We start from the raw sequence: 15,879 nt of genomic DNA on the forward strand, positions 1-15,879 counted from the left end.
TCGTGGAGTGGTGGTTTTTCAAATTTTACGTTTTGTACAGCTTCTGTAACCAATCCAATCAAATGGAGTTCTAAAAACTAGCAAACATTTATTGATGAATTGTTTAAAATTATTTGCTTAGGGCTGAGAGTCTTAGCTTTATAGTAATCTTAAGCCGAATATCAAAATCAAGGAATATCAACATAATTTGTCTTATCTGTCAGTATATTTACGGTATATTTTGATAATGACATGGTAGATTTTGGTATATTTCTGAGGGTCAGGGGCAGTATATTTTATCACTAAATCCGCGGTCACACTGAAAATAAGGAAAAAAGGAAAACAATAACAATTAAATTTAAAAAAACACAATGCTCTGGCTGTAATGGCAAGTAGCTCCAGCTCCGATGAAAGCTCCAAAGCCCCAGAGAATTTTCAAATATCCAGTGCCTCGACCAACGACGACGATGACATCTGTGATGGCGCAGGATACACAAAGAAGAAGCCAAATGGAGGCAGCAGCGTAAAGGAGGCGTCAACAGCTGCTGCTGCTGCTGCGGCTGCTGCTGCTGCAGTTGGTCTGCGATGTCCTTTGTGTCTCGGCTGCACTGCGACACGCTTCCACTGTCGCAATTGCGTCAGAAATGGAAACATTACTCATAGCGCCACTGCCACCGAACGAGCCGAGAGGTTTGCTGCGCCACTCTCTGCACAGTCATTTCATTCATTCTCTCCAATACATGGGTTTATCTCTTCTTCGTTTTTGCAGCCTGTCGGAAAAGCAGCAGCGGTATATCAATCTGCAGGCGGGTCTGAAGACATATAGCAATCGCTATGAGCGCCTCATACAGCAGCACAAGTCGAACGAGAATCGCGTGATGGCCATAAAAGCCAAGCGCAAACAGCTGGAGCTGCTGCAGCAGCTGATTGGCAGCACCACACAGCGTCTGCTGGTGCTGGGCGAGCGGCGGGATGAGCTGCGTCTCGCGAATGCCGAGAAACGCAAGAACCTGCCCAAGTATCCCATCAAAGTGAAGATGCTGGAGGACTATGTGCTCGATCGCATCGAGAAGATCGAGAAACTGCGCGACACGCATCTCGGTCTGATGGACAACATCAAGCAGACGGCCCGTCGGGGCATACAGCAGCTGGTTACCTACATCTTTCCCATCACCGAGGTGGTGCTGAAGGATGAGCAGCAGCGCAAGATGAGCAACGAGCGCAGCGAGGAGGCCGAGACGATTGCGGCACTGGCCGATGCCAAGAACACCTCGTATATACGTGGAAAATGGGTGTTCCATGGCAGCGGCATCAGCGAGGTGCAGTACCGCATTGTGGGGCCCTCGCTGCCGGCCAATGGAGATTATACTGCTTACCTGGACTGGCTGTCGGACAACAAGGACGACGTGCCAAAGGCCACGGCCAACGAGATTACGCCCAGTCGCTACGAGGCCTATCGCATTGTGGGCGCCCTCACGTACACGGCCCAACTGACACAGCTGCTGAGCTTCTATCTGAACGTGCGGCTGCCGCACAAGATTGCCTACGGTGACTTTTGCCGCAAGCTGCTCAACGAGGAGCAGTTCCTGCGCAAGGTGTCCCGTGTCAACTCGAACATCATGTATCTGGCCTACACGCAGCAGGTGAAGCTGCGTGCGCTCAACGAACAGCACACACTCGAAAACATTTTGGCCATACTCGATCTGGAGCGCAGCGATCTGGGCCGCTTCGGCCATTTGGATGTGACAAATGCGCCGCTCATGAAATCGGTGGACTCTCTATTAATTGGCATTGAAACGGCCACGGAATCGGAATCTGAAGGTGGGTCTCATGGAGCTTATATCTCTGTAACTCTATCTGTATATCAGTGTTCTCCTTCTTGGCAGATGAGAACTCGTTGCGCTTGGACTGGGAGTCGGTGCCCAGCTTGACGCCACAGCCAGAGTTAGCGGATCCCAATCTGATGCCAGCTGTGGCCCAACAATCGACCATTGCCATGGTGCGTATGGCAGCCACCTCGATGCTGCGCTGGATCAAGTGAGAGGCATGATGTTGCTGTTGGCTTCCCCCCAACTCCCTCCAGCAATGTCAAGCAAAGCACGTGTGTTATCTTTTACAAATTAGGCTAAGTTATCGGGAGGAGCTGTACTATCAGAGAGTATGGATGTGTTGGTTTTTAGCATTATCTAATATCTGATATAAATATATGTATATCCTATATAAATGTATGTGTATATTGCAGTGTGTAATAGTTGAGGCAAGACGACGATGACGACGACGACGATTGGTTTTGTTTTTACATAACTTATTTTGTGTCTCCTTTATTTAATAAAAAATGGTTCGCTATAAATAACTAGATCCGAATTATGCTTATTTAATGCTTGCAAAGTACAAATTACACACACGACTCACTCGACTAATTTCTTTTTTACTTAGACGTCTAAATGTTGATTGGTTTGATTGGTTGATGAATGTATGTATAATTTTATGAAAAGAAAAGGCGAAAACGAACACACACAGACGGCATTCGACCGAGGATTCGGGGGAGGATCACTCTCACCACTGCTGTCTAATGTTTTATGAAACCTGCACAGCACAGATGATGAATTACCCAACGAATCCCGGACAATATCCGATGGTAGAGGAGGGACTAGGGACTTATGCTAAACGAACTTCGTTGGCAGTTGTTGTAAGATGGATGTGGTGGTGGTGGTGGTGCTTCTGCTGCTGCTGCTGGCTGCCTCGCTGGCAGCTGTAGGCGGGGAGGGCTTTACAAATACTTGTGGCAGTGTATGGGTTAGTGGGACGGAACCGGAACCCCCATGATGTGAACTACTGGGCACAGAGACGGGCACGGGCACTGGCACTGGCACCGCCACGGAGCCACCGCCATTGAGTAGGCCATACTGATTATCATAGCTGGCCAAGGAGCTCATTGAGGAGAGGACGAGGGCAGCTGCCATCGCCTCGTGATTGTAGAATGCCGACACTGGTGCCTTCGATGGCTGTGCGGCATTTAGCATGGGTCATTGATGCGATGACGTTCCTGCACCAGCACCAGTTCCGCCAACATTTCCACCTTTCATGACGCCGCTTGGTGAGACGCTAAACTGCTTTTGCCAATTGTTTTGCAGTGCCAATTGCTTCTCGAACGTTTTCAGATCGGACAATGTCTTCATTACTTGGGCGTTGCTGCTGAGATCGTAGACATGCTGCTGCTGACCCATTGCCATCCCCAAGCCCACTTTGGCAGTGTGATTATGATGATGATTGTTGTTGTTGTTGTTGTTCTTGTGATTATAGATATACATGTTGTTCGCCTGGAAGCCCAGTACTGCTGCTGCTCCATTGGCCTTCCCCGCTGTGCCTGTGCCCGAGGCAGTCTTTGCCTTGCTTTGAGTCTTTGTCTTTGTTTTGGAGGAGGTGTGCGCCTTGGCTGTCGCTGTCGCTGTCACAGTTGTCATCGCCATCGCTCCGGCAGGATAGACACCGACAATCTCAACGCCATCCGATTCGCTGCTGCTCTCCAAATTTACTGCAGAATTCTGCAACTGAGTGGCATAGGAGATGCAGCCACTGCTGCCGCTGCCGCTGCTGTTGGTGCTGGTAATGACTGGAGTGGGCTGGGGCGTGATGTTAATGGTGGCGGAATGTGCAGCCAGCTGCTTCGATGTCTGCAGTATATCGCTGGGACACTTGTAGTCATCCAAATTGATGACATGCGGCGATGGTCTGATCACCTTGGAATGTGCTGCACTGCTGTTGTTGCTGCTGCTGGTGCTGCTGTTTGTCTGATGACTGTTGATTGTCGTGACGCTAGGATTGACGGCAGCAGCTGCCAGCGTTGCTGCTGTTATGAGATTGTACATGCTCTGGTGTTGGTCCGATTGATTCCTGCTGGATGCAGCAAAATCGCCAAGCATTCCCGCGAAGGCAGCCGCCTGGGCCGATGTACTGGGCATGCATAAAAGGTTCTCCAGATTCCCAGCTGCAGCAGCAGCAGCAGCATTCACAGGTGCTGCAGCCGGCGTCACCTGGATTTGAGGTGGGGGCTGCTGCTGCTGCTGGAGCGGCTGTTGGTGCTTTGCCATTTTTATTTTCGGTGGCCTGCTGGTTTTGCCGGTTGGCTGCTCTTTGAGCTTGCGCTTCAGGCTATTGGATGAGGCACTTGTAGCTGAGTCCGTGTCCGAGTTGCCACGCGAGCGACTTGGTCCTGCTCCTGGCGGCAACTCTTCCACTTGTCTTGGATAATTATTCGCCTGCGGCGCCAGTGCCTCTGGTGTGGCAGCAGCCGGCGCAGCAGCAACAGCGGCAACGGCAGTTGATTTCGCTTGTATCTTTGTCTTATCTGCAGACCTTCTGCTGGAGTTCTTTTGGCGGGTGATTTCACGCTGCAGCTCATCGTAGCGCATCCAGCCCATGGGCCACAGTTCCATAACCTTTGACTGCAGATAACCACTGATGAAGTCCTCCAGCGAGTCCTTGCGCTTGCCGAGCACAGCATAGGAGGTCCAGCGTGCCTGATAGACGCTGTACAAATGGCTTCGCAGCTCGGTGGGTCCACTGGAACTTCTTGCGCGGCATCTTGGGCGGCACCTCCGAGTTAACATCCGCCGCCCTGTAAAGATCGTTCGATTAATGAGCGGGAAACTCCTCACAGAATGTTTTAATTTGTCTTACGCCTGCTCTGCAAAGTGATGCAGCTCCACTTCGTAGCTGGCTATGGCCTTGGGCATGGACTCGGACACTGCACGCCGCAGTCTGTCCAGGGCAATGTTTGTCTTGTTCCTCTCCTCCTTGGAGCGCATGGCCTTGCCCTTGCGCAGTATATAGTATTTGGGCAGCTGCAGCTGATACTCAATGTGGGAGAAGACCATATTCCGCTCGTTCCGATCCGTGCACAGCAATGCCTCGTACACCCTAACAGAGGAGAGACAAGGGATTCGTCGTTTAGGATTACATTTCCCTGTCGTCAGTCGCGTCGCGAAAAAACTCACTTTAGAAGCAGGGCGCTCAAATTGCTGTCCAGCGTGAACTTTTTGCCGCACATGTCGCGGCTTTGCACCGCTTCCTTGAAACTGTTGACGGCCTTCAGTATATCCGCATCCAGGGATGTCGGTAGCTGCGTGTCAGCCGTTCGCAGATCTGGAAAGGAAACAAACAAAAAACCATATTAAATGCTGCACGGAGTCTCTGCTGCTCTCTGGAGAGAGACATACTTTCACCAGCTTGGCCTTGGCCTTGACCTTGGCCCTGACCCTTGGCTGTTTTATCCGTCATGGCGGCCTGATCGGGCACAGAGTCGGTGTCACAGCTGCTCTCCAAGTCATCCGTGGAATGGCACTTCAGTTCGCCATTGACGACAGGACCTGTGACCGATGCTGTGCCGCTCTGCGATTTAAGGAAGCTATCCCTTTTGGCCTTGAGCATGTCCTTGACGGTGGTTGTCTTCACCACCTTCTTCAGGGCCTGCGCCTGGGCCTGACGCACCTCCGAATCGGAATTATCCACGGCATTGGGTCGCGGCGAGTTCGACGAGGAGGAGGTCACTGTCAGCGTTTTGGTGGGCTTACTGGTGCTGGTGCTGGTGGTGCTGGAGCCAGAACCACTGGACTTTGACTTTGATTTTGACTTGGTTGGCTCATCCCCAACGCCGGAGCTGATCTTGGCTCTCTTTGCCTTATGATTTTCTTTGTACATTTCATTGGTGTTGGACTTTGCTGTGTTGGCAGAGTCGCCATCGTCCAGGCTCTCGCTATCGGAGTCCTCCTCATCATCGTCATCCTCATCATCATCGTCATCGCTATTCGATTCGCTATTCGAGTCGCTATCTGATGAGCCATCACCATCTGATCCATTGTTCTCGTTGCCATTATCCTCGCCAGACGACGACGAGGAGGACGAGGACGAAGACGAACTATCGGAAGCCGAGGAGACGATGCGCTTGCGCGATCTCTCTGGCATTTTGATGATCGCATCCGTTCGAGTGGTGTAGGATTTGGTCTTGGTTAATGGTTTGAACTCCAAGGCACCGCAATTGATGTAGAAGCCACCCTCGAGCGTCTCCACCTCCTCGGGTATGATTTCGTCGTACTGCAAACGAAACAAAGGAAATGCGAAACAATTTTAGCTCCGAATTTCGATTTGAGTTCTAGGCAAATGGGATTACCGCTTCGGAATTATCAATGAAGGAGTCGGTGTCATCGTAGCCCACGCCAATGTCACGATGATCGTCCCTTCTGCTGCGCCCACGGCCCTTGGCATAGGCGTTGCCATATTTGGCCTCCAGCTCTTTGGCAATGCGCTGAACGTCATCATCGTTGTCGGCAAACGGATCGCTGCTGCTGAAACCGTTGCCAGTCTTTAGCTTAAGCTTCTTGGCCTTTTTCTGCAAACAAAAACAGAGGCCAAGCGTTAGCGTTGGATACACACACCCTCCAGGGCCTACAGGGCCTACAGGGCCCTTCCACATACCTTCTCCAAATACAAAAGTTTCGAATAATTAAACTCTGGATAGTTGACGGTGTCCGTCTCGAAGAGCTTGAGATTGATGCGAATGCTTTTCGTTGTCTTTGTTGGCTTGTTTTGGACGGCCGGCACCTCCGGCTCCAAGATGTTGCCGCCGCCGCCGAATCTCGAGAATACCGATTCGCTCTGGATGATTGAAGTAAGAGAGACACGCTTATGTTCGCCCCCCCTCGACATTTCCGAACAAGCGGCAGGCGCAAACGCACAGAACGAGAGAGCGAAGAGAAACCTTCTTCAGCCTGCTGCTTCCCGCCCTTTTGGATGTAATGGAAGCGTGTGTGGCCGCCGCCGCCGCCGCCAGCAGCGCCGCGTGTTTCTTCTTCTCCTCGGTGTGTGTTGTGTGTCACACAAAAACAACGTCAGCGACCATTCACTCTTCCCTTCCCACCTCCTGCGAAGAGGGACGTGGCGGGGGGACGAGGAGGGATGTGTCTCTGTTTCGGTTTCTGCACGTACACCACCAACAACAACAACTACTACTACCGCAGCAGCAGCAGCAACGTTGCTAGCCTGTTTTCACTTTTACTCTCCTCTTATATTATTAGCAACACCACAAGAACAAATCGTTGTAAAAACATAAACAAATGCAAACGAGACGACGAGCCTTCGGTTTGGTTTTCCCGAAAGTTAATCAACAGCGAATTTCGCTCTTTCTTTATCTGGCCGCCCCCCCTCCCGCGCTGGCAGATGCAGGCCACGGATTATTTGTCACTTTTGTGCAGTTCGGTTTGGGGAAAAAACAAATTTCGGTTTAATTTACTTGTTTGCCGGCACAAAAACAACACACGCGCAACCGGGACCACAAACACTGGCTAATCGCACTTAAGTAGGACACATTAAACAGCACTAAGTACGCGCTTTTGCTGGTTTTGCAGGCGGGCTGCTTGTTAATTTGTTTCTTATTAAAATCCCGTGGCCCGTCCTCAACGCTACACATTCTCGCCTTCGCTGCGACCCCGCGTTTAACTTTTAGGCCCGCATTTTGCAGCACTGGCCGCGGATATTTCGCAATATACCTGTCTCGCTTGCGTCAACTAGGAGGTGATAAGAGAACGGCTTACGCTGGACGGCATCATGTAATGTATGCTACCTTAGATAGTAAATATTATAATTAGGTTCATTTAAACTTGATATGTTTAGTTCTAGGCCCCCTGAGCCATAGTTTAGATGGAATTAAACGAAATTTAGAAAAATTATACAAACAGCTGATGGTGCTAGTGCAGCCCTCGTTAGTGTTGCACATTTCTGGTTTGTTTTGAAGAAATCGCGCTGCTGCCCAGCACTGCCAGCTACCAGCTGTTGGTTGGAAAGTTGTTAGCAAGTGGGGGCTGACAGTGTTTTGGGTTTTTGGGGTCCCGTCTCGTCTCTCTCAGTATTATTGTGGGGCTCTCACGTAACTACGGCAAGTGTTTGCTTACAATTAGTGCAAGTGGATTGGAGCAAATACGTGAGTTTTGTTCATACATGTCTGTGTGGCTCGTGCTCCAATAAATAGTTGCATGCAAACAAATTCGACTGAAACTGCAAGCTGTTATTAATGAAAATGGGTTGACTGTGCTGCCACTATCAAATGAAAACGATAAGAATTGTGCAGTTAATGAAAGTGTGCCGTGCAGTGTCGTGTGCCGTATGCCGTGCAGTGGTCCCAAGCCACTCGTTTGTGTATATGTAGTTATTTTTTATGCTGCCTTTATGCTTGCAGCACCCCCCTTTCTCGAGTGCAAGTGACCGCCGCCGCCGTTCAAAGAGCAACGTTCGGTGCTCCACCAACAAAGGAAGGGAGCCAACCGCCCCCCACTGTCAGTCGTCGCTTTGTGACTTTCGCCCAAAGGCCCTGAACGACACAGGAATCAAATGAAACAAAGCAGTCTCCAGTCCCCCGCCCACCACACATAGCAGTCGTATCCAGGGCAGGCGCGACGCGACAATAAAGAAAGAGCTTCTTTGTTGTCTTTTTTCCATTTCATTTGCCACGGAAGAGCAGCCAGCAGCAGCAGCAGCACGCATAGCCAGAGGTGAGTGAGTAATGCGATCCATTAGTAATTACCTGGGCCACCTAGTGTACATGTTGTTCGGTTTGGCATGGCAGGAAAACTGCAAGACATCATCAGCGATAAGAATCTATTTCTGTGTACACAGAGCTCTTTTATCAGACTCCTCCGTAAGACCCATACCCGCGGTACGCAAGTATCCCAATGCAAACAAGTGTCGACAAAACGTGTCTCTCCTTTTAATTGGATTCCGTAATTTCAAAACCCCCCGAAATGGTACTGTACGCGGTAAATGACCTTGAATACATATATTTCGCCTTGTGTAATCCAAAAGTGTCCAATGAATTTCCCTGAAAAGCGAAATGTTTGTTTGAAAATACGTCCATTTCAGGCGCTCAACTGGTTTTCCATTTGGGCAGTGGCCGCACAAAAAACCAACAAATAAATAAACCAGCCGCAGCCGAAGCAGCAGCAGCGGCAACAAGTTGCGCGTACGAATTTAATTAACTTTTTAATGCGTCATTATGCCATTTTGCGACACGCCAAATGGCGGCAGTGCTGTGCTGCCGCTGATCACTCCCGATTGGCTTCGTCTCAAAGTTCACGATCATTATCAAAGAGCCGAGACATTTCGCATCATTGACATGCAAAAGCGATAAAAGAGATGCCAAAAGGAACAAGAAGAAAGAAGGAAAAGCCCAACTGTTGGGGGAGCCGAAGTGCTAGATACACTGCAGCTGCAACCTTTGAAAACTGTTTGCTTAAGTCATCGAAGAACAGTACTAATCTTTAGAGCAGATTTAGATCTATCTGCGGGGCTAAATAGCAGAAGAAATTTTTTATTTCAAATGGAAAATTAGATCTTACTTTGCTTAAAAAAAATTGTGGGCAGGCCATTAATGCACATGAAATGTATGTTGTTTTTGCCTCTCACCTTCTTACTCTCTGTTGAAGCATTCTCTCGAGTCGAGCCATTTGGAGCCAGGTCTTTCCTTCTAAACTACTTTGCAGAACCCCAAGACTCGCTGAAAGGGTATAACCAGTAATAAACGGAAGCGAAAAAAAGTGTAAGCTTTTGAACATCAGTTTATTAATTCAGGAAAAACATATTTAATGTGAAAGCAATAAAAGACAAGCTGTGGCTGTTGCTTCCCAACTGATAATAAAAATTTTGATGAGTGCAAATTCAGATTTATTTGATTATAAAAACATACAACTGCACATTTGCCCCCCTTAAACCTTAGAATCCAGACTGATTGCCTGGCAGACCACCTTTAGGTTAGATCACTTTCATTTGTATGTTTAAATGAAATTAAATATGTATATACCTACAAACATCAGTATATGGAATAATATCAATCATTTACCCTGTATATCCACCCGTACAACTGACAATAAATATCGAGAACAAAAAGTACCGGTGGGTGACTTCTAACACCCGCCATACGAATACATACACATGTACATATGTATGTACATATTGTAAGAGTACTGCCAGTCGTATGTCTCTATATCGTGGCTTGGTTCCATTTTAGAAACGATGACGCATTGACGGAAATGTATTTACAAATGAACAGACCAGACCAGAACAGAACAGAACAGAGCAAAACAGAAGAGACTCATTACACAGACAACAGACAAAACACTCGAGTAGGCCCACAGCCTATCTGTGATAAGATTTGAATCACGAGAACTCTTCTCATTTGAATGTACATGTATGTACATGCTCGCCCACAGATCTCGAACAACAGCACAGGCAACATGACGGAGAGCGAGGAGCTGATGAACAAATATGGCGAACCCTTGCGCTATGATCGGAACTTCAAGGGACCACGACAGAGGGATCGCAGCTGCACGGATGTGCCCTGCCTGCTGCTGTTTGCACTCTTTCTGGCTGGCTGGGGCTTCATTGCCCACTATGCCATCACCCATGGAGATCTCAACAAGCTGATGGTGCCAACGGACTCGTTCAATCAGAAGTGCGGCATCGATTCCTCTGTGCTGCACAAGAAGCACTTGTTCTTCTTCAATCTGGAGCAGTGCATTGATCCGCTCGTGCCGATTACTGGCTGCCCCACACCACAAGTGAGTGATGCATTCCACACGAGCAGCGAGTAGAAATTCCCAAAACTTGAGCACGATCCTTTTTGCAGGTATGCGTGGAGAGCTGTCCCACTCAGACGTTCATCTGGGACACGATGCACGACAGCCTGAGCTACGAGGAGCTGAGGAGTCGCCTGATCTGCCTGACGGATGAGCACAAGGCGAACATTCGCAGCAAAGGCGATATGCAGCGTGCCATCGATCAGAATCTCTGCGCGCGCTGGTACATCAAGAGTGCGCCCTTTCTCAATCGCTGCATATTCGAGTTCTCGCCACAGATGTGCGAGTTCATTCCCTCGTTTCTGCTCAAGGGCGGACGCTCACGTCGCCAGCTGCGGCTGCTGCCCGGAAACGCCACCTCAGAGCCGGAACTGCAGGCCCAGGCGATGGCCCTGAGCATGTCCCAGGCGCTGGTGCTGCCGCAATCGAATGGCAGGCTGGAGCCCGTGGAAGAGGAGCCGGCGGTGCAGTGCCGACGAAGGCTCAACGATGCCGTCATCAAGGAGAAGATGAAGCAAACGGACACACGGCTGGCCAAGATGGTGGGCAATCTGGTGGCGCATTTCTACAACGGCACCCACGATGCCCAGCGGCTGGGCGAGGAGATTGTCGAGGATCTGGTCAATTCGTGGTCCATTGTCTTGGTGGCCTGCTTCTGCACGCTGGTCGCCTCGCTGGTGTTTATTGCCCTGATGCGTTGGCTCTCGGCGCCCATACTGTGGTTCTCCATCTTTGCCGTCCTCACCGGCCTCCTGGTGGCCATTTACTACACTGTGCGGCAGTACATCTTCTGGGAGAAGACGCCCACTGTCCCCATACATGGCCTCAATCTGCAGTCGACGGTGAAGAATGTTCTGCAGAACCAAAACACCTGGCTCTATCTGTCCATCTTTGTGGGCGTGTGCTTTGTGGTGATCCTGCTGCTGGTTATTGTCCTGCGGAAGCGTATCCGCATCGCCATCGCCCTGACCAAGGAGGGCAGCAAGGCAGTGAGCAGTGTCTTCAGCACCGTCTTCTTCCCCATCTTCTCGTGGGTGCTCTTCATAGCCACGATCGCGTTTGCCATCGGTGTGGGCTTGTATCTCGGCTCCATAGGACAACTGTCGTTTCGCATGGTGCATCGACTGAACGAGGCCGGTGAAGTGACCAAAGAGCCCTGCGTGTGCGACGGCCCTGCCATCAACTATACGGTGGGCAGTGCCTGTGATCCGCAGCTGTTTGAGAAGCATTGCTACAATACACAGGCCTCGACGACGGGCTTCTTTCAGCAATCGCAGCGTGTGGCCTGCTCCCAGACGACCTGCAGCTTCCTGGACATCGACAATCCGCCGCTGGTCAGGTGGGCCATCTTCTACAACATATTCGGATTCCTGTGGCTGAGCTTCTTCATTTCGGCCTTCAGCGATATGGTGCTGGCGGCCACATTTGCCAGCTGGTATTGGACTTTCAAGAAGCGCGATGTGCCGTACTTTACGCTGGCACGTGCCTTCGGCCAGACAGCGTTCTATCATTTGGGCACGCTGGCCTTTGGCTCGCTCATACTGGCCGTTGTGCGTCTCATTCGCCTGGTGCTGGAGTACATCAATGAGAAGCTGAAGAAATACGACAATGCGGTGACCAGGGCGATACTCTGCTGCATGCGCTGCTTCTTCTGGCTGCTGGAGACATTCCTAAAGTTCCTCAATCGCAACGCGTACATCATGTGCGCCATTCACGGCAAGAGCTTTTGCACCAGCGCCAAGGATGCCTTCAATCTGATAATGCGAAACTTCTTGCGGGTCATAACATTGGATCAGGTCACCGATTTTCTCTTCTTTATATCCAAGCTGCTGCTCACCGCCGGTGCGGGCGTGGCCACATATTACTTTCTGGCCAACAATCCGGCCATTGTGCAGCTCCATTACAGGGCTGTGCCCACCGCAGTGGTGGTGATAGCAGCCTTTCTGATAACCAGCGTGTTCTTTGGCGTCTACTCGACGGCCGTCGATACGTTGTTCTTGTGCTTCCTCGAGGATTGCGAGCGCAACGATGGCACACCGGAGAAGCCCTTCTTCATGTCCAAACAGCTCATGAAGATTCTCGGAAAGAAGAACAAGCTGCCGCCGCGTCAGCGTCGCAGCAAGTAGGGAGAACGGAAAATGACAGTGCAAACCATAAGATAATGGAAACTCATCTAAATCTATATTTATAAATATTATATTACATTATATTATATATATATAACCCTTATCTATGGGGCCGTGAGCGCCCCCCATTGCTCAAAGCCGCCGAGAGAGTGAAAGAGAGAGAGAGGTGCAAAAAGATTTACATGAAATGTATGCAAATGCAAACTTTTTTTTGAAAGAATTTGCCAGTACCTTTAATCTCCCCTTCCCCCACACACCTTAAAGTTACACTACTTAAACCCATTTGTATATTTAATTTGTTTATTTTTTTTGGCGGCAAACGAAAATGGAACGTCTGTCCTGGATATCATGTGATAAGCGCATACGACACAAAAGCAATATAAAAAAATTTACACCCAGTGGTTGGCCATTTGTTACAGTGTTACAGCTACGAAGCCATGGCCGATCCACTCATTTACACACACATATCTCTCGCAAAACCATTTGATTTTTGGCACACAAATTGGCAATCATATAACGAATTTAATAAAATTGAATTCCCAAACGTTTTTAATTTACTTTTTGTTTTGTTTTGGTTGATTGCTTGTACCATTCCATTCATTTTCCATGAAACACGCTCATTGGAAAGTCTGATTTTATGTATGGCCGAGCGAAAGTGCAACAAGTGAGATGATAAATGCTAGTTCGTAAGTTTTATAAATTTCGAATACATATTAATAATAAACATTAAATACTGCCACACACACACACAAAGCCGGTGGGAATCTTTGATTGCCCCTGCCTCCTGTCCTGTCTACATGGATACATCCTCGAGAACGCTATCGCTTATGTCGTGCAGGTCATCACCATCGTCGCTCAGCTCGAGGTTAAAGTTCTGCGCTGCACCATTCAAGGCATTCATTTCATTATCCTTGTTGTCGCAGGGATCCTCGAACTGCTGCAAGACAGAAAGTCACATGAAAACTGAACTAGAATCTATCCACGAGGGGAGGGATACTCACATCCATTGTCCTGTCATTGAGCAGAACGCGTGGCAATATTTGTTGATGCATCGGTTCGTGGAGTGGCGTCTCGGCCACCAACGGATCCAGCCTGCCCGATGGCGATGTACTCAGATTCTGGACATTACGCGACTGATCCAGAACCTTGCGCACAGCCGCACTCTTGGCCACCAGCGAGCTATTGGCATTGGAAGACCGTGGGGGAATGCGCTCGATGCGTGTGCAGTCGTTGCAGCTCGAGGGCGTGTATGGCTCGCTGGCGGCAGGGGAAGACTCTGCAGGGGATACAGCAGCAGCAACTGCAATTCCGACCGGGGCATCGTCAAAGCCAAACGAGGCCTGCATCTGCTTCCATTTGCTGCCCAGCGATGAGAGATTGTGCTGCTGTTGCTGCTGCTGCTGCTGCGTGGCTGCCACTGGTGGTCTGGCCGTGGACTTGCCAATGGTGCGCAACAGCTGCATGGGATTAGCCACCTTGGAACGGTTCAGGGTGCAATTGAGATCGTTGGACTGTTCAAGGACTTTCAATTTACGTGCGGATCGTGGCGGTGCAGGTGCTTAAGAGGATAAAGCAGCATAATTAAGAGAACTACGAGTAATTTAATGTAATTTTCATACCCAATAAACTGTTGCTAAAATTGTCCAGTTGCTTGGCCTTAAAGTCATCCTGCAGCGGCAGACGCACGTGTGCAGTGCGCACATTAGCGCTGTCCACCGAATCGAATCGAATGGTCGGCGTGGACACCAACTTATTGGTAATGCCATGGGCACGACACTCGAAACGTGGTGTACCTGCCACCGACTGCTGCTGCGTCTGATGCAGGCTGCTGCTGCTGCCGGTGTCCTCTTTGAGCCGAAAATTCAATTTCCTTTGAGCTCTGGTCACCTGGCTCTCCATCTCCACCAGTTCGAGGCGCAGCGCCTGCAGTGTTTTGGTCACAAAGTCGTTGGACTCGTTGTAGTGATCGTTGGCATCCAGTTGCTCCGCAATGGTGTCACTGACTCTGTTGAAGGCGCACACCAAAGCATCCATGTCGGAGCCGCACATCGGATCCGACACGCTGTCGAAGAGCTGGTGCATGTCGCATAGTGTCTGGTCCATGGCTTCCTTGTTTTGATTGTGCTCCGCCTGCTTGGCCTGGAAGCGTTCGATCTTCTCTTTGAGGTCCCTGAGCGGTAGCTCCAGTGTGGCATTGCTGGCAGCGGGCGCAGATATTTTCTGTTGCACAGCCAGTCGATTGCTTGCTTCAAACTCCTCCAGGAAGGCATCGTCGTACAGCTGTGCCTCCGCCACTCCGGTGATGCCGGAGATCTCAGCTTGGATGTGCCTGATCTTTTGTGTACTTCCACGCAGCAGAGTCGAATTCCGTTCCAGTTCCTCCACATACGAGGATGCATACTCCTTCAGTAGGGCATTCTGCCTGCCCATCACCTTGACATTCAAGTCTCGCAGTTGGGCTGGACTCGTGTCGACGAGCAGAATCTTTTCCCGTTGCTTGATCAGCTCCTGGACCACAAAGCCCACAAATTCCAGCATGAAAGTAATGAACTTATGCCCACCGGGCATCACCACCAAATATGACTTGATGTGCGCCCACTGCAGCTGATGCTTCTCGTTCAGGTGCTTCAGATACTCCACGGTGCTGGAGCGGAAGTTGGCCTCCGCCTTTTTGTCAGCAATTGGCCAGAAAAAGCGCCGCTTGAACTCCGCCGGATCCAGCAGTCGGAACAGATAGTGCATCACCTGAAAGAACGCCGCCTGATTGGGCTTGAGAAACATATCCCAGCAGAGAAGCTTCCGCATCTCGTCCCCCATGGGATAGAGCAAAGCCAGGCCCTGGAGCTTCTTGTGCAGCTTCTCGCTTTGCTCCTTCTCCTCGGCTTTCCAGGGTGCAATTACCGAGCGGTCCATGCTTGTTTCTCATTCAGGCTCAATTGGTTTAATTAATCTATTTTCCAATATGGTTTTATTTTTTTTTTTTGCGACTACCGCTGTTGTTTGAAGTTGCGCGATCTGTCAGATGTGCAAGTATGAGTGCACTATCGATATTATCGCGATATTTTATGATTTTCAGTATATTTTTACGTTGAAATTGAAATGATACATTTCGGTATATTTATTTATGTTATCGATAAGTGCGCTAATCAACT

The 15,879-nt window shown here is 49.8% G+C and overlaps 4 protein-coding genes across 5 annotated transcripts; 2 read left to right on the forward strand and 2 right to left on the reverse strand.

Annotated features, from left to right (window-relative positions):
• The first annotated feature begins 228 nt into the window (after positions 1–228).
• Positions 229–2,332, forward strand: LOC111069281 (beclin 1-associated autophagy-related key regulator). Its single transcript, XM_022359271.2, has 3 exons — positions 229–669; positions 749–1,800; positions 1,866–2,332. Exons 1-3 carry the CDS (start codon positions 365–367, stop codon positions 2,018–2,020), a joined length of 1,512 nt encoding a protein of 503 aa, XP_022214963.2. The 5' UTR covers positions 229–364; the 3' UTR covers positions 2,021–2,332.
• Positions 2,265–7,647, reverse strand: LOC111069315 (yemanuclein). The gene is given in 9 exon segments (XM_041591632.1): positions 2,265–3,524; positions 3,594–3,730; positions 3,779–4,535; positions 4,537–4,597; positions 4,660–4,899; positions 4,977–5,124; positions 5,199–6,072; positions 6,149–6,367; positions 6,454–7,647. Coding segments are annotated over 9 exon segments (3,549 nt in total). The 5' UTR covers positions 6,685–7,647; the 3' UTR covers positions 2,265–2,642.
• A 157-nt stretch (positions 7,648–7,804) lies between these two features.
• Positions 7,805–13,271, forward strand: LOC111069261 (choline transporter-like 2). The gene is made up of 4 exons (XM_022359241.2): positions 7,805–7,954; positions 8,210–8,522; positions 10,236–10,583; positions 10,652–13,271. Exons 3-4 carry the CDS (start codon positions 10,260–10,262, stop codon positions 12,725–12,727), a joined length of 2,400 nt encoding a protein of 799 aa, XP_022214933.1. The 5' UTR covers positions 7,805–7,954; positions 8,210–8,522; positions 10,236–10,259; the 3' UTR covers positions 12,728–13,271.
• On the reverse strand, positions 13,015–15,743 carry LOC111069270 (augmin complex subunit dgt6). Of its 2 annotated transcripts, none has more exons than XM_022359251.2 (3): positions 14,347–15,743; positions 13,729–14,285; positions 13,015–13,664 (listed from the first exon to the last, which is right to left on the reverse strand). In XM_022359251.2, the coding sequence occupies exons 1-3, from the start codon at positions 15,638–15,640 to the stop codon at positions 13,521–13,523; spliced, it is 1,995 nt and encodes a 664-aa protein (XP_022214943.2). In that variant the 5' UTR covers positions 15,641–15,743; the 3' UTR covers positions 13,015–13,520. The 2 variants fall into 2 exon arrangements, with proteins under 2 accessions (XP_022214943.2, XP_022214950.2); XM_022359258.2 differs by having other exon boundaries at positions 13,016–13,661.
• Positions 15,744–15,879: the final 136 nt, after the last annotated feature.

The sequence above is a fragment of the Drosophila obscura genome, unplaced genomic scaffold (genome assembly GCF_018151105.1).
Source record: "Drosophila obscura isolate BZ-5 IFL unplaced genomic scaffold, ASM1815110v1 contig_150, whole genome shotgun sequence".
NCBI lineage: Eukaryota > Metazoa > Arthropoda > Insecta > Diptera > Drosophilidae > Drosophila > Drosophila obscura.